General features: G+C 35.3%; 1 protein-coding gene across 15 annotated transcripts in view; it reads right to left on the bottom strand.

Annotated features, from left to right (window-relative positions):
• FER (FER tyrosine kinase) overlaps positions 1–18,449 on the bottom strand; it is a 257,864-nt gene that overhangs the window by 196,381 nt on the left and 43,034 nt on the right. For all 15 annotated transcript variants that reach the window (XR_013486092.1, XR_013486093.1, XR_013486094.1 and 12 more), the window contains 2 exons: positions 16,393–16,566; positions 15,612–15,711 (listed from right to left, as the gene is read on the bottom strand). Coding sequence is in view for 12 of the 15 variants with exons in the window: in XM_020968837.2 (XP_020824496.1) it covers positions 15,612–15,711; positions 16,393–16,566 (274 nt within the window). In the remaining 3 variants the exon portion in view is untranslated. The remainder of the gene's footprint in view (positions 1–15,611; positions 15,712–16,392; positions 16,567–18,449) is intronic.

Below are 18,449 nucleotides of genomic sequence, written 5' to 3'. Positions count from 1 at the left end.
TGCCTGATACGGAATTGTAAGAAACTTAAAGAGTTGGATGTAGACAGATCATGGTGAGCCTTGAAAAAAACAGGAAGAGCAGTTTAGACTATCTACATCAGAAAACAGCCAAGGAGTAACACAGTAAAAAAAGAAATCATTATTTTAAAGTATGTGTAGTTCATTCACAATAGATTGTCACATCTGTTGAATGAATGATAAAAATCAATTATCAAGCATAATAAAAAACATTTTTGCTATGTTTTACTTGTTCTTTAATTAACAAACTTTTAAAAATTAATCTATCCCTATAACAACCACCCCTTGAGCAAATTTTAGAAAATTAAAATAAAAGCCTTAATACAAAGATGTGTAGTCCAGCAAAAGAAATTCTTCCACTTTCCACGTCCAAATTTGTATGGATCTTTTGTCATTTCAAGTTCACCACTTCCTGGTGGCATGTTTTGTCTTCATTCTTTTGGACTCCTGATTTATAATTAAATCATCAAAGTTCTAACATCCTTCAAATTGGCTTTTCTCTATAATGCTATTTATCTTTGTATAAATTATTCTCTGATTTCTTCTCAATTTGATCTGCATCAATTCATAAAAATCTTCCCATTTCCTTTGAAATTGTCTATTTCATAATTTCCTATGGTACATTATTCCATTACATTTACATTCAAAAAGAATGCCTACCTATTCCCCACCAGGAAGATACCCCCTTAGTTTACAATTCTGATTACTACACATATAGACTTCTCCTATTTCTCTTAATTAATTTGGGGTACAGGCCTTGTAGTGGTATAATTGGGTCAAAGGATATGCACAGTTTGTAACTTTCTGGGCAGAGTTCCAAATTGCTTTCCAGAATGGCTTGCTTCAAACTCATAGGTCCAACAACAGTGCTCTAGTAGCTATTTTCCCACAGCACCTTCAACATTTGCCATTTTCCTCTTTTATCATCTTTGCCAGGCTGACAGGTATGAGGTAGAACCTCTAAATTGCTTATTTTCTCTAATATTGATGGGGCAGCTAGGTGACACAATGGATAGAATACAGGGCCTAGAAGCCTCTTCCTGAATTCAAGTCTGGCCTCAGACACTCACTAGCTATGTGACTCTGAACAAGTCATTTAACCCTGTTTGCCTCAGTTACCTCACCTGTAAAATGAGCCAGAGAAAGATATAACAAACCACTCCAGTATCTTTGCCAAGAAAATCCCAAAGGGAGTCAGGAGGAGTCAGACAAAACTGAACAACAACAAATTATTAGTGATTTAGAGCATTTTTCATAAGAATGTTAATAGCTTGGATTTTATCCTTTGAAAACTGACTTTTCATGTCCTCCACTTATCTGCTGCAGAATGATTCTTATTTAAATTAGTTCCTATATAACTTGGATATAAAAGTTACTGAACAGACTGTTCCAAGCTACCTGTTTCCCTTCTGATTTTGACTAATTCATTTCGGATACAAAAACTTTTTAAAATTTTATACAATCAAAATTATCCACTTTATCTTCTGTGATCTTCTCTATCATTTGTTTAGTGATGAACTCTTCTCCTATACATAGATGAGAAAGGTAATTTCTCCCCTTGCTCCTATCATTTACTTATGAGAAGCTCTATATCTTGGTCACACATCCATTTAGAGCTGAACTTACTGTATAGTGTGAGGTGCTGGTCTATGCCTAATTACTTCACAACTACTGTCCAAATTTCACAGAAGTTTTTGTCAGTGAGTACTTACCATGGTAAGTGGGATTTGGGGATTAAATAAACATTACGCCACTGTTTTTATTTATCTGCATGTTGTGCATCTAATCTGTTCCACTGAACAACCCTTTTTTAAAAAAATCAGAACAAAAATGTTTGAAAAATTACTGCTTTGTAGTACAATTAGAGGTCTAGTACTAATCACTATTACTTTTGAGATTCCTGACCTTCTGCCTTCTGTTGCTCCAGATAAATTTAATTATTTTTTTCTAGCTCTATAAAATATTATTTTAGAAGCCTGATTACTAGAGAACTGAATAATTAGAATGATCATTTTAAGTATATTAGCTCAATTTACCAATCAATTACTGTTTCTCTATTATTGAAGTCTGTATTTCTTTAAAGAGTATTTATACTTAGATTCACCTAGTCCCTAGGTTAGATAAAACCTAATTGGGTCATAGGGTACAATTATTCTATTGTGTTGTAGCCATTTGCCACATTTTATGAAAATTTAGAGGCCAAAGTTCACAGATATTAAAGTTTTCTTTCTCTACCTTATCTCTCCCTAGTTTTCCTATAAAGACCACATTTGTACCACAGAAAGATTGGGTCACTTCTTTTATTGTCACTTCAAATACTTCATGTATATGTGAAATTAACTGTTCTTTGAAGGTTTTGTAGAGCTTATTTTTAAATCCATCTGGTCTGGAAGATTTTTTTCACCCAACCTGAAGTCAATTATGGCTTCCAGAAATCCTTTTTCTGATATTGGGCTATTTAAATACTCAATTTCTATATTTGTTAATGAGCCTTTTATATTTTTATAAATATCTATTCATTTCTTCTAAGTCATCAAAGTTCTTTTCATTTTTTTATATGAATAATATGGTTTTCCTCTTTTTAAAAAAGATGATTGTTCATCAACATTATTAGATCTGTTTAAAAATGGCTCATAGTTTATTTATAAATTCAATTATTCTATTAATGATTTTTATTTTTGTTGAAATTCTTTAACTGCATGATCATTCCACTGATTTGTTCTTTTTCTCGTCTGATAGTGAAAGGATTCAGAAATAAAAATGTTCCCCTCAGAACAGATTTATTTGTATTGAATGCATTATCATTTCCTTAATGAAATTTTCTGTTGTTTCTATAATCTGTTCTTTGACCCACCACTAGTTCCTCAGAATTATGTTATTTAACCTTCAATTAATTCTTAATTCTTTTTTTGTGGGCTTTTTGTTAAATATAATTTTACTTGCATTATAATTTGTAAATCATGTGCCGACTATTTCTGCTTTTCTGAATTCTTTGTTGAGGTCTTTTTGCCTCAGTTATTGTAAAGGTACTACGTACTGCCTAGTTGTATGTGTATTATTTTATATTCCTACTCAGTAATCACCAAAGATTTATCACTTCTAATTTTTCTAAAGTTCTATTCACATCTTAATTTCTTTCTTGCTTATTTTTTCAGGTAAATTTGTCTAGGTATATATGAATTTCTCTTGCATTATACTTTTACTATTTATTTCTCCCTCCAATTCTTTTAAGCTTCTTGTTTAAAAATTTACAGGCTATATTATTAGGTACGTGTATGTTAAGTATTGATATTCTGACCCATTGTATCAATTTTGCCTTTTAATAAAAAAGTCCTTAATATAATTTAATGCAATCTCCCTGCTTATCGTTTTATCTTATCTATATTTATTATAGCTCTACCTGAAATTATCATTGCTACTCATGTTTTTCTGAGTTCAGCTGAAGCATAGAAGATTTTACACCAGCTCTTCATTTATACTCTATGTGAATCTTTGTATTTCAAGTGTTTCTTTTAAACTTATTGTCAGATTCTATTTTCTAATGCATAATGCTATGTTCTTCCATCTTATGGATGAATTTATCCCATTCACCTTCACATTTATGTTGTTAATTGTATATATCTTTTCATTCTGCCATATTGTACTTTTCTTCTGTTTGTTTCCACCCCCTTCTTTTGCAAATAGGAAGAAGGTGGTATAACAAGGAAACTATCTAACAATGGTGATCTTCTAAGTCAAATAGCAAGTAACCTTTTCTGTAGCTCTTTTCCTCTCTTCACCAAGACAATGACCTCAGGTTTTGATTCTCTTCCTTCCCTTTTAATCCTCCCTTCACATTCTTCCTTCCAACATTTGAGAACCTTATGCTGATGTCTATTCTCTTAGTCTGTCCACCCTCTTAGACCTCTCTCTACTTTCTTCTAAGTATTCAATCTTCTTGTACTGAATTTCTTTTATCTAATTCAAATGAAAGTGAGGTTCCTGGGATATCTATTCCCTCTACAAATATAAATTCTCCATCTTATGTACCTCTATTAGGGAATAAAGATTCCCCTCATTTGTTCTTTCCTCCCCAATATGTCCCTCCCACTTTTATGTCCTTCTATTATCTCTGGTTCTAAGAGTACTGGGCATTTTTCACTTATAATTTTCTGAAACACGGTATCTAGGCTTTTTTTTCTGATCATGTTTTTCAGATGGTTCAATAATTCTTAGACTGTCTCTACCTGATTTCTTTCTCACATCAGTTTTTAGAAAAATATATAAGTACATATATATGCATATATACACATATATAATACGTATATATACATGTTTATATATACATATGGATGGATATATATACACACATGTGTGTGTATGTGTGCGTATGTGTGTGTGTGTATTCATTCATTCATTTATTTATTTAACTCTTTTTTTTTCCAAGTTTTTCCTCTTGTTTTAATATTTCTTGTTGTCATTCTGAGTTGTTTTTTGTTGGCCCCATTCCAATTTTCAAGGCATTTAGTTCTTGAGTTTTCTAACATGTTAGTTTAAGATGTCAGTTTTCCTTTCCATTGTTTCCTCTCTTAGCTTTTCCATTCTGTATCTCTTCTTATATATTTACAAGAACTCTTGGGGTGGAGACAAGATGGCACAGTGAAAGCAGTGACTTGCTTGAGCTCTCCCCCAAGCCCCTCCAAATACCTATTAAAAAAAGGCACTAAACAAATTCTAGAGCAGCAGAAACCACAAAAAGACAGAGTGAAACAGATTTCTAGCCCAAGACAACCTGGATGGTTGATTGGAAAGCTATATCTCACTGGGCTGAGAGAGGAGCAGAGTTCGGCGTGGGTGCGCAGGCTGCAGCGAACCTCAAAGGACTGAATCGTGGGCAGCTGTGGCAGTTTCCAGACTTCTCAACCCAGGAACACCAAAAGACACCTTAGAAGGTCAGTGGGAAAACTCTGTTTCTGCGGTGCTGAAAGAGAAGCCTGGTGATCTCAGCTCCTTTCTCCAAGCTCAGCCCCAGGGCTACAGCTGCCTTCTGAGCTTCTGGCCCACAGACTGAGGGGGAATCAAGTGGCCGATCAGAGGGGGATTGCAGAAATCTCTCTGCTGGTGCAGAATTCTCTTGCTTTGCCCATGCTTGGATCTGGGTCACAGTTGTGGGTGGAGGTCCTGGGGAGAGGAGGAGCGCCGGCATGGTGGAGCCTGTAATGGCTGTGGAGAGAAAATCTTCCTCACAGTTCCAAGGCAGAAAACAGTGCTTATGGCCATTCATAGACCAGAGTACAAGCCAAGAAAGGAGTACACACCTTGCCCCTTATCATACCACCTTAGAAGAACTGAAAATTTACAGGTCCCTAGAAGTATCTCTGAAAACAGCTGCACATAACCCCTGAAGCTTGGGACAGTACATTCCCACACTGGAAACAGACTCCTACCTTAACAAAGAGTTTATAACTCAAGTAATTGGCCAGGATCATGAGCAAGCAGCACAAAAAGAGTCAGACTATATTATCTTACTTTGGTGACAAAGAAGATCAAAACCAGAAGAAGACAACAAAGCCAAAGCTCCCACATCCAAAGCCTCCAAGAAAAATATGTATTGGTTCCAGGCCATGGAAGAGCTCAAAAAGGATTTTGAGAAGCAAGTAAGACAAGTAGAGGAAAAACTGAGAGCAATGCTAAAGGAGACCCAAAAAAATACTGAAGAAAATAACACCTTAAAAAAACAGCCTAACCCAAATGGCAAAAGAGGTCCAAAAAGCAAATGAGGAGAAGAATGCCCTAAAAAGCCAAATGGAAAAGGAATGCCCTAAAAAGCCAAATAGAAAAAGGAATCCAAAAGCTTACTGAAGAAAATACTTTCTTAAAAATCAGAATAGAGCAATTGGAAGCTAGTGACTTTATGAGAAATCAAGACACTGTAAAACAAATACAAAAGAATGAAAAATTAAAAAACAATGTGAAATATCTCATTGGAAAAACAACTGACCTGGAAAATAGATCCAGGAGAGAGAATTTAAAAATTATTGGACTATCTGAAAGCCATGATCAAAAAAGGAGCCTAGACATCATCTTTCAAGAAATTATCAAGGAAACTGCCCTGATATTTTAGAACCAGAGGGCAAAATAGAAATTGAAAGAATCCACCAATCTCCTCCTGAAAGAGATCCCCAAAGGAAAACTCCTAGGAATATTGTAGCCAAATTCCAGAGTTCCCAGGTCAAGGAGAAAATATTACAAGGAGCCAGAAAGAAACAATTCAAGTATTGTGGAAACAAAATCAGGATAACACAAGATTTAGCAGCCTCGAGATATTAAGGGACTGGAGGGCATAGAATATAATATTCCAGAGGGCAAAAGAGATAGGATTACAATCAAGAATCACCTACCCAGCAAAACTGAGTATAATCCTTCAGGGGAAAAAATGGTCATGCAGTGAAACAGAGGACTTTCAAGCATTCTTGAGGAAAGATCAGAGTTGAATAGAAAATTTGACTTTCAAATACAAGACTCAAGTGGAACATGAAGAGGTAAACAGGAAAGAGAAATCATAAGAGACTTATTAAGGTTGAACTGTTTACATTCCTGCATGGAAAGATGATATTTATAACTCATGAGACCTTTGTCAGTCTTAGGGTAGTTGGAGGGAAAAAATTATATGTATGTATATATGGAGATATAGATAGATTAGATAGATAGATAGATAGACAGACAGACAGACAGACAGACAGACAGACAGATAGATAGATAGATAGATAGATAGATAGATAGATAGATAGATAGATAGATAGAGGGCACAGGGTGAGCTGAAGATGAAGGGGTCATATCTGGAGAATAAAAATAACAGGTCAGAGAGGATTATACTGGGAGAAGGAGAAAGGGAGAGGTAGAATGGGGTAAATTATCTCACAAAAAAACAGAAAAGAAAAGACTCTTACAGTGGAGGGGAAACAGGGTAAGATGAGAAGGAATGAGTGAATCTTATTCTCATAGGATTTGGCTTAAGGAGGGAATAACATACACACTCAATTGGGTATGGAAAGCTGTCTTATCCTACAGGAAAATAGGGGGGAAAAGGGACAAGAGAGCAGGGGAATGATAGAGAGGAGAGCAGATTGGGAAAGGGGGTAATCAGAAGCAAACACTTCTGAGGACTGACAGGGTCAAAAGAAAGAACAGAAAAAATGGCGGAGGGCAGAATAGGATTAAGGGAACTAAAGCTAGTTTTTTACAACATGACCATTATGGAAGTGTTTTGCATAACTGCACATGTATAACCTATATGGAGTTGCTTGCCTTTTCAATGAGGGTGGGTGGGGAGGGAGGAAGGGAGAAAATTTGGAACCCAAAGTCTTAAAAACACATATTTTTTAAAAATGTTTTCACATGCAACTGGGAAATAAGAAATACAGGAAATGGGGTATAGAAATCTATCCTGTCCTACAGGAAAGCAGAAGGGGAAGGGGGATAAGAGAAGGCGGGGAGAGATAGAAGGGAGGGCAGACTAGGGGAAGGGATATTCAGAATGCATGCCATCTTGGGGTGGGGGGAGGGGTGAGATGGGGTGAAAATTTGGAACTCAAAATCTTATAGAAGTAAATGTTAAAAACTAAAAATAAATAAATTCTTTAAAAAAACTAAAAAAAATATAATTTGAAAAAAAAGAACTCTTACAGTGCTTTTGATCAAGATGTTTTTGGTTTTTTTCTTTTTTCCTTCAAGGCTTTGCTTAGATTTGTAGTGGGGTCACTATTCTCTTTCGGATTTCCCTTCTGCAAATCTCTCAGATCAAGGTATTTCATAATAGCATTTGGAGTTTTTCTTGGTTTACTGGAGGGTGCCAGGAGGTAGGATTGAGGGAGAAAGATAGAAGAGATAAACTGAAAATGCCTGGGATTGGATCAAGATCCACAACTGAATGGTCTGGGCAAGACCTGCCTCGTTCTGGGTAAAGTGGTCCAGACAAGCCTCTCCTTCAAGGGACTCAAGAGCTCATCTGGTACTGGGGTCTGCCTCGGGGCTTCTCCTTGTCCAGGGCCTCTCTCTGCTATAGGCTATAGTTGGAGTCCTTTCTCCCTGGTGATGTGTTCATAGGCTACTCCAGTACTGGTTCTAGTTCTGAACTGGTCCAATCTTTTTTTTTTTTTTGGCTAGGCAACAGGGTATAGTGACTTGCCCAGAGTCACACAGCTAGTGAGTGTTACATGTGTAAGGCCGGATTTAAACTCAGGTCCTCTTGACCCCAGGGCCAGTACTCTATCCACTGTGCTGTGTCCAGTCATTTTAAAAAGCAATTTAAATGTAAACCCAAAACTATTAAACTGTGCAGACCCTATGATCAAGTGATGCTACTACTTGAGCTATACCCCAAAGAGATCAAATAAGGAGGAAAAGGAGATAGAAAAGAGGAAAATATGTACAAAAATATTTATAGCAAGTTGGTTTTTTTTTTGTAGTAGCAAAGAATTAGAACTTGAGGGAGTACCTATCAACTGAGGAAAGGCTAAACAAGTTACAGTATATTAATTGATGGAGTACTATTGTGCTATAAGAAATTATGAAGGAGATAGTTTTAAAGAAAGCTGGAAAGACTTGCAGGAACTGATATAAAGTGAAGTAAGCAGAGCCAGGAAAATAATTTACACAATAACAATACTGAAAAGATAATCAACTTTGAAAGATTTAGTAACTCTTATTAACACAAAGGCTGACTAAAAAAAAAAGATAAAAAAAGAAACATAACCACTGAAGTCAAGAGAAACCTAAAAAAGCAGATAAATTTGAGAAACTGAAAGTGGGTAAGCAATGAAGTGGTTACACACACACTGGAGAATAAGGGAAAGGTATATCTTCAGAATCCAAATTTTTAACAATTATGATTCTCCATTTGATGCAATGAATCACTCAGAGCTCAAGGGATCAAACAAATAGTATTTGTACTTTAAAAACATATTGCAATGACCTCAGGTAAAAGCAGGTCCTAAGGTAAAATAAAAAGCAATTCAAGAGGATAAAAACAGATAAAAGTCATAGCCAAGGAGATTAAAGGAAGTTCCCTGGGATCTTAACAATTCTATACCAAAGTACTAAAGGCTGCTTTTATATTCTTCTTGCTCTAAGGGATCCACAGCTGGGTCCCAAGATGAATCCACCTAGGGACAAAATTAATCCATACCACACTACCTCTACACTAAAACTCTGATGCTCTCAACAATCCTGGCCAGTCTTATGGAAATGTGTGAGGTTAACTCATGCTTCCCCATTTCCACCAATTTCCTGGCTTACCACAGTCTTCAAGAGTCACTGAGCAAATTAAGTAAGACAAATACAAGGTCTCTTGGGTGTTCTGTTCTACTTTTTATTTTTTTTAAGAAAAGAAATTTTAAAAAAGAAGAAACAAGAAATATACAAGGAAAGAAATAGGGAATTAAGAGGAGTAACTTAACAATTTTGCATGAATGGGTTGCACAAGAAAACAAATGTAAAGGAAGGGATGGGTCTGAAAGTTTATCAAGAACTACAACTTGCCCAAATCAGATAAAAAAGGATTGAACACACCCACATGCATAAAGACTCATACACAAGCACATTAAAAAGGAATAAAACTAGGGAGGAAAAGTTGTGAATGAGAGGAAGGGTAAATTCCAAAGGAAATCCGAAAAAGCAAAACAAACTTCCACACCAGAGGACTGATAACAAAGGATTAAAAAGAGGAAAAAATGAGCATAAGAACCATAAGAGCTAGGTAAAGAGAGGAGGGGCAGTGGAGTAGAAATAGTACACTTTAATTAGAGATAAATAGTCCTAATCAGATTCCATCTCTTTCTCCTTCTCTATAAAGAGGGAGTCAAGAGAAAAACAGAGGGAAAAAATGCAAGAGGCTATCAGGAAGACAAAAACACAATCAAAATTCACAACCCAAAACTGAATGGGATAAACTCATGCAAAAAAGAGAGGATGGTAGTACAATGGATAAACAATACCCTGTTTAAATAACACATAAAAGATACAGACAAAATTCAAATGTAAAGGAGATTAAAACAAAATTATACATCATGCATATCCAAAAGAGAGAGAAAGCAATCATGCACTCAGACAACAAAACAGAATAAGCAGAATGTTTAAAAGAGATAACTGGCACCATAAATAAGGAATAACACCAATACTTAAAACACATGAACTCAATGATATAGAATCTAAGAACCAAGTTAGTTCTAAGACAAGTTAGTTCTATAGAGAAAAATAGATAGCAAAACTATAATAGCTGGGAATTTGAATGGTCAGTTAATACAACTAGAAAAATCTAACAAGATAATGAATAAGAAGGAAGTTAAGGACCTGAACAGAATGTTAGAAAAGTTAGATATATCTTTGTCAACTACAGAATAGGAACACAAAGGAACATAAATATTTCTCAGCCTAATATAGAATCTTTACAAAAACTGGCCACATGCTATGGCATAAACCTAATAAAGAAATGCAACAAACAAACAAAAAAAGCAAATATATTAAATATTTCCATTACCAATAACAAAACAACAAAAATTAAAATCAATAAAGGGCCTCTGGAGAAAAGATTCAAATTTAAATGAAGACTAAATAACCATCATAAGAACTGGCAATATAAAGAACAAATCAGAGGAACAACGGATAATTTCATGAAAGAAAATGACTACATGATAGCATGATTCTTCTTCATAGTTCTTGATTTTAAATGTTGCCTGTTTATGTTCATCATATACCTCTGTACTGCTATCTCTGTGAGATTTAAAATTTTTCTGAGACTGGTGTTCTAGGGCTGGAAGTGAAACTATAATACTGGTACAGATGTGTGCGGGGCAGCGATTCTAAATCAATTAAACTCAGAGACTTCTCAAGGTGGAAGCAAAGGTTACTTTTTATTACAATCTTGGAAGAAGCGGCATCTGCTCCTCTGGTAGTCTCCCAGTAGGAGAGAGGTGAGGCACAGAAAGCAAAATGAGATTATATACCCTAATGCAAGAGAACCTCCACCCACCACTATCCCTTTACTCCCATAGGCTGGGGAGGCGGGCTTATATTTTGGCACGAAAAATCTTCCTATCCCATTAACTGGGAGGCAGGCTTTCATTCTCCGTGAGAAAATTCAAAGACACAAGAACAAGGAATCAGGGTATAGCCAATCCAAACATACACGTCCTTATTTAGTAAACCTAATGCTGACTTAGCAGTGGTGTGATGATCAGGAGGGAGTTTAGGGTCAAATTCCCATGAGTTAGGTAATTCCTAGGAAACCGAAATCCACCGCAATCTCCCCTCCCCAACCCCTTTCCCCTTCATCTCAGAAACAAGAGAAGGCAGGAAGCTAAGGGCAAGCAGTTCAGGCTGGGGTCAGGGCTTATTTTTTCTGTTACATGCTTAAAAAGAGAGTCTGAGCGGGGGAGGATTTTGAAAGTAACAATCAAGAAATATTAACAAGAATTATTGATCCCCTGAGGAGGCTTCACTTTTGAGAGATCATCTCTCACAGATGGGACAGGGATGGGGTTTGAACCTTTAATTTCATTTGTGAAGGGAATTCCTAGATGAGGAAATGCAGAACTGCCTAAGACCCCTACACTGACTTGTCCAGGATCACTCAGCCAGTTGACAGATAACTTGGGGGGGGGGGCCAGGAAGGAGACAGGATTGGGATTGTAAAGCATCCAGCTGGGGTCAGTTCTTATTACTCAAAAGTCACTTGGGGCAGAGACCTAGGCTGGTGGACCATAAATTTCCCAGCATAGTAGCAGACTGAGGTGTTTAGATCCAGTCCCCAAGGAAATCACAATCAGAAGGGAGGGAGATAGGAAGAGAGTGATAGGGAAAATAAGAGGGGGTGGGGCAGGGAGGGAAGGAAGACTGAAATTGCTAAAGATTTTAAGAATAGAGGGGAAAACTCAAAGACCTCGAACTTAAACAGATAAATCAACAGAAAAAACAGTCACAACAGAAGGAAGTAATGACCTCCACATCTAGTGAGTTCAGACAACTACGAATAAATATGGAAAATGATCTATGGAATGCCACAATATGCTACTCCTGATTCTCAAAAGAAAAATGAAAACTGCAAGAGCAGAATTTATGGCCCACACAACAAAAATAATGGTCAGAACAGAAAAACTGGAATCTACAATGGCAAGTCTCACCAAAGAAACCAGAGAAAAATAGACTGGAAATGCAAATACATAGAATTAAAGAACAATACAGAAGAAAAGCAAAAGATAATAACATTAAAAGAAAATATATTCATCATGCAAGCCAAACATACTGATCTCAAAGACAGGATGGGTAAAGACAACATAAGGATCTTAGGTTTCCCAGAAGAACAAGATAGGGCAAAAAAACTTTAACACCATAGTGAAGATAAAAATGGAACTTCTGAAAACAAAAAATGAAAATACCAACTAAAATAATTCAGATTGCCTCTTGAAAAATTTTTTTAAAACCCGAAGATTCCAAATTCGAAAACACATAGCAGTTTAAATTAATAATTCAATTCAGAAACAAGTTCTGCAAAACACCAGGACAAAGACCTTCAAATAAATACAAAGGAAGGATATTTAAATTCTGTAAACCTATTCTACACCCACTAGAAAAACACAGAAGTAACAGAATAATGTGTTCCAAAGAGCAATAAAGCTCATAACGCAGCTGAAGGCGACTATTCCCCAAATAAGAGTTTAACCATACAGGATGAAAGGTGGATATTCAATAATAAAGATGAATTTGAAACATTATGAGTAAGAAAACAAGAACTAAAAAGATTATTTGGTTCTCAAAAAGCCCAAACAACAAAAAACCAGGAGTGAATGAATAAATGCACATTCAATGACAGCAACAGCAACAGGGTAACAACACAGAGACCAGTAAGAGACATGTCTAAATGTACACAAGGAAATAGGGGTGAAGACAGAAATCTGGTAGAAGTAAAAGTGAAAAAGCAGATGGGTGGCATTATAGACAGAACCTGGGGACACCCTGCTTACAAGTGAATTCATGCTTTTTTGTGGGGCTATGTTACAACATGAAAGGAGAAGGGGAGAAGGGGCAGAGAGAGATTTGGGTAATGTGCTGAGATCAAATCAAGGGCTAGCAATGAGGAGAACGTGAATGCTATGATCTCTGATAGAGAAAAGCCTAAAGAAAAGTATGTCAGCGAGAAGGGGGGAAAGATAGAAAAGGTGGAAGAAAGGAAGAAGGCCTAATTCTGGATGTGAGAGGGCGTTCCATTAATGAATGAGCATGGATAGAGATAGTCAGTAAAGGAGATAAAGACTTTTATACTGAATGAAGCCTGAAGGATTAGTGCTTGAAAAATTTACTTGGCCAACATTGGAAGGGGAATAGTAAACAGGCACCTGGAGGAGTGAGACAGCAGGAACATAAGGAGGAAATTTAGAGGTAAATGTAAGGAAAACAGTAACAAGAGGAGAGTACAGATCCGTGATGGGCTGCATAATCAGAAAGCTGGAAAGGGACCTAGCATGGGGCAGTATCTTCTCTGACAGCAGCAATAATGGCATTGTTCTGGGAGTAAGGCACAATGGAAAAGGTGGATCTGGAGGGCAAGCCCTACCAAGAAATGACAGAAATGAGAAGGGAGAGAACCTAGAATAGATACCATGTAAGCTTCGATCACATAAAGAATATAGTGAAAAGATACCAAATAATTATAAGCATCCATGAAACATATAACAAGGGTCTAAATAGAAAGAAACAGAAAAGGGATAATGAAGTAAATGAAAGAAATCCTTTTTAGAAAGGGGAACAAAAATAAAATTTAATTTTTTTTTAATTTAAAAAGTTAGAGGAGCCTACTCGACTGAGAGGTAAAAAAAGAGGAGGAAGAAATATACAGCCAGATAAAAATGAGAGAGAAAAAGGAACTAATAAACAAAACCTTAAAAAGGAAAGTGGTAACAAATGAGAAAAGGGTATCAGGGTGAAAGGAAGAAAGCCAGTGGGAACAAGGACATCTTAAAATAAGATTAAAGTAACTGAAAGAACATAATACTGTGTTTACAACAAAAGAGGAAAAAGAACATAATTTTTTTAAAAAACAATTTTACAGACAGAAGAAAATATAAATCTAAGTTCTCATAATTTTAAATGTGAATGGATTAAACAACACAATAAAATGCAAAAGTGACAGTGTACAACAAAACCCTACAATATGGTGCTTACAAGAAACATTTAAAAAACAAAGACATATACACAAAATAAAACTGTAGGGGATGGAAAAAATTTTTTACTATGTATCAAGTGAATCCAAAAAAACAAGAATTGAGGCAGCTAGATGGCACAATGGATAGAGTACCAGCCCTGGAGTCAGGAATACCCGAGTTCAAATCAGGTCTCAGACCAGACACTTGACACTTACAGTTGTGTGACCCATGGCAAGTCACTTAACCCCAATTGCCTCGCAAAAAAACAAACAAAAACAAAAACAAAAAACCAAGAATTGCCATGCTATAAAGGGATAAAAGTCATTTTTTAGTGATACCTGACTCTTTGTGACCCTATTTGGGATTTTCTTCGCAAAAACATTGGAATGGTTTGCCATTTCCTTTGCCAGCTCATTTTACAAATGAGGAAACTAAGACAAACAGGGTTAAGTGACTTGCCCAGAGTCACACAGCTAGTAAGTGTCTGAGTTCAGATTTGAACTCAGGAAGAGGAGTCTTCCTGACTTTAGGCCTGGCACTTTATCCACCGCACCACCTAGCTGTACTCTCCAACCCTAAAAAAGGGATAAATAATGAAATAAAATTATGCTGAAAGGAACCATAGGCGACAAACCAATATCAGTAATAAATTTATATGTTCCAAATGCATCCAAATAAATAATAAAAACATGATCCGAAATTCAAGAAGACACAGACAATAAGATAATGACGACAAGAGACATTAATTTCCCTCTCGGTTTTGGCTAAGTCCAAGAAAAAGATAAACCAAAGGAAACACATGGAACTAAAATTTCTAAAGTTAAAAGACTTATGGCATCTTCTAAGGTGAAAGGTGAAACAGAATGAAACTAGAAGAAATTTTTAAAAATCAAAACAAATTATTCACAGGTATATGCTAACAAAACTAAAGACACAAAAGAATTAGAGGAATGCCTTCAAAAATATAAAATACCCAAAGTATCAGAAGCCCAAAGGGAGATCTTAAATAACCTAATCTCAGAAAAGTTCCGTGAAATGACTTTATGGTTATGTTTTGAAAACTTCAGGTAAAAAAGAAAAAATATATAGTTCTCTAAACAAATACATAATGCTCCATTTATTATTCATAAAAATCTACTGAGCCAGAAAATGGCTTAAAGGAAATTTTTTCACATTATGTAAGAATATTTACATACCAAGAAATATGCAATAATGTTCTGAGAAAGTAAAATATATAACAAGTCATAAGAATGATTCTATATTTTATCTATTCCCCCATTTCTTTGTACTTTGTTTCCACACTCAAGTGAATTGTGAAAAGTAAAACTATTAGTCTGCTTATAAAGTTAACACTCAAATGGCAAGAATAAGAATCATTAAAAATCAACATTTTAATTCACTAACTGCTACACATACCTTTAGCCAAAGCTTCTTTATATTTCTCTTTGGCATAATTCATTTCTTTTATTAATTGTCTATAGCTTGTTTTTAATTTCTCCAATTCTGTCTTTGTGACCTATAAAGGAAGCAAATGCAGAAAATATATTTGGACAGATAATTTAAACATGTAACTAATCCTTTTATTTTTTTAATACAAACCTGTGATTTCATTATTGTAAGGCACTCCCGATTATGAAATTCCCTCTACCAATACCAATCAAGAAATATTCTGCAATTTATAATGTTAAAAGAGTTTCCTGGGGGTACTGAGAGTTTAAGCAATTTATCCAGTCATGGAATCAACATGTCAGAAGCAGGAGTTGAGCCCAAGTCTTCCTAACGTGGCTCTCAACTAACTCTTAAGCCCTAGAAATCAGACACATAATTTAATTACTCTTCTTTAATATGCAATTATAAACTATCCTGGTGGACAACCAATTTAAAATAACTTCAAGCCTCAATGAATTGAGATATTAATTGATAAATTCAACAAAAGTAAATAAAAAATTTCTTTCCACAATCTGAAGGTTAATGGACTTTTATTTGCCAGTTGCAGAGATAATACTTTTTATAATTAAAGCAAACTAATTCAAAAAATCATTCATTTTAATTACAGAAAACAACTCTTCACCCAACCAAGCCAAAAAGCTTAATTCGTCTAAGAAAAACAACCAATTAAAAAAGCTACAAAAAGATGACAAAAACATCCAATAAGGATAAAAGACAAATGAATAAAAGTTATGGCTAAAAGATATACCTTGAACATATCTGCCTCAATTTGCTGGTGAACACCCATATAACTCTTCTTCACTTGTTGCTTATCTTTGATCATCATGGTGAGCCTGTGTAATGGTCCAGAGTTAAGGTCTTCTGCATGTGTCTTCATTATTTTGCTAAGCTGTTCTGTTTGTTGAATCATTAGTAGCCAAGTCTAGACAAAAATAATAAATGAAAAAGAAATATATCAGAAGTCCCATCTAATTTAAATGGACAAGCAAATATTTTTAATATAGACAAGATTTTCAATAAAAAAGTGTAGCTTTCTAGTATGGTTCTGTTAGATATTAATGACCTATATCAAAACACCTTTTGTTTCAAAGATAGATCAATGACATGCTAAGAATTCAAAAAGGAGCTACACCAAGAGAGGAATAACTCAGAAACAAATAAAAATATCTATCTACAATTCAAAATTCACAGGTGCTGCTGGCTCATCATAACCTAACACAAATAATGGAAACAAAGTCAGATTGGCAATCTAAAGAACCCTTCTATCCTCGGTTAAACGTATATGGCTTGGGACTGAACTTGTGATGTATTTCTATAGTAGAAGAGAACTCCCAGATGAGAAAACATCTCATACTAATATAGATTGGCACCCTGTCTACAATTTATACTCTTAGCTAGCCAGAGAAAAGAGAAGTTAGGTGGCTTGCCCTGGGTCACTAGGTCAGTATGACTCAGAGATGGGATTTAAATCTTGATCTGCCTGGCTCCAAGGCCAGCACTCTATCCTCTATGACACAGCTGCCCCTACAGTATAGATTATAAACAGGTATAAAAAGAAAAGTGAAAATGCCAATCAATGTAACTAAACAATAAAACAAAAATCATGAGGTTTTCTTCTTTTCAGAAATCTTGTCTTCACACCTAATAATAAACATTCCTGTTTATACATAACTTTTAAGGTTTTCCCAAGCACTAAAATCTTACTGGGAGGAGGGCGAGGGCGGGGCAGGGAGTATAGAGCAAGTATTATTATCTCTATTTCAGATTTGAGGGAAATGAAGCTCTGAGATATTAAATACGCACTTGCCTATGACAAGTCTCCTGCGAACTCAAGTTCCCTGCCTCTAAGTCTAGCACTTTATCCAATATATCACACTGCTTTAGGATATCTCTAATTTAATTAAATTCAATTACAATTCATGGTAACTGGGTTCAAATTCAATCTCCTCTACTTACTACCTCTATTTGGGTGGGCCAGATTATCTCTAAGATCCTTCCTACTCTAAATATATGACCTTTGATCCCATGAAACATCTAATATGTGCCTAGCATAAAGAATATAATGAATCTATTGGAAAATAGCTTTAGGATATATAAACTTTTAAAAATGCAATACTATGATTTTAAAAATCAGAAAAATGGAAATTAAGACTACTAGGTTCCTACTTACACTTGAGTTATTTTACTCTATTTGCATCAAACCAGGGGGAACTTGATATTTGACTTTAAAATTTACATATTAGAGATCTGGTCAGATACCCAGCCAAATATAATGCATTACTAAACCACTGAATCCCTGGTCTCTACTTTATTTAATTAGTATCATGGTGTGATAAGCGAAGTTGTCAAAAGCAGATCATTAAGGAAGAAATGACTTCCCTGAAAAGGATGGCCTGGGTTCTTAAATATTTTTTTTTAATTTTGAACCTAACAAAAACTAAATAAAATGGGAATTTCCATATGCAAAGTAAGAGGGAAAAATTAGATTGTACATGAAATTTTGAATCTCTATTACATATAGTTTGCTTATATTTTTACATATATAATAAATTAAAATATAAGTTTCGAGGCTGTCCTATTGGACTGAGTTTCCTTCTGTTCTCTTCTATGCATCTTTAAATTGCTTCAATGACTCTCTCATCTGTCTTTTCTGTTATTTTTTTTTTGGCAAGCTTATTAGCTTCCCTTAATCCTTTCTCTCACATATATTCACGCATATAAAAAGGAACAGGAAAAATAAAACATAATAAGTATACACTATCAAAACTAATTCCCACACTGAACATGTCCAGAAACACATGTTTC

This window comes from Phascolarctos cinereus, unplaced genomic scaffold (assembly GCF_003287225.1).
Source record: "Phascolarctos cinereus isolate Bilbo 61053 unplaced genomic scaffold, phaCin_HiC Scaffold_4;HRSCAF=312, whole genome shotgun sequence".
Lineage (NCBI taxonomy): Eukaryota > Metazoa > Chordata > Mammalia > Diprotodontia > Phascolarctidae > Phascolarctos > Phascolarctos cinereus.
This window is presented reverse-complemented; position numbering and strand designations above follow the sequence as displayed.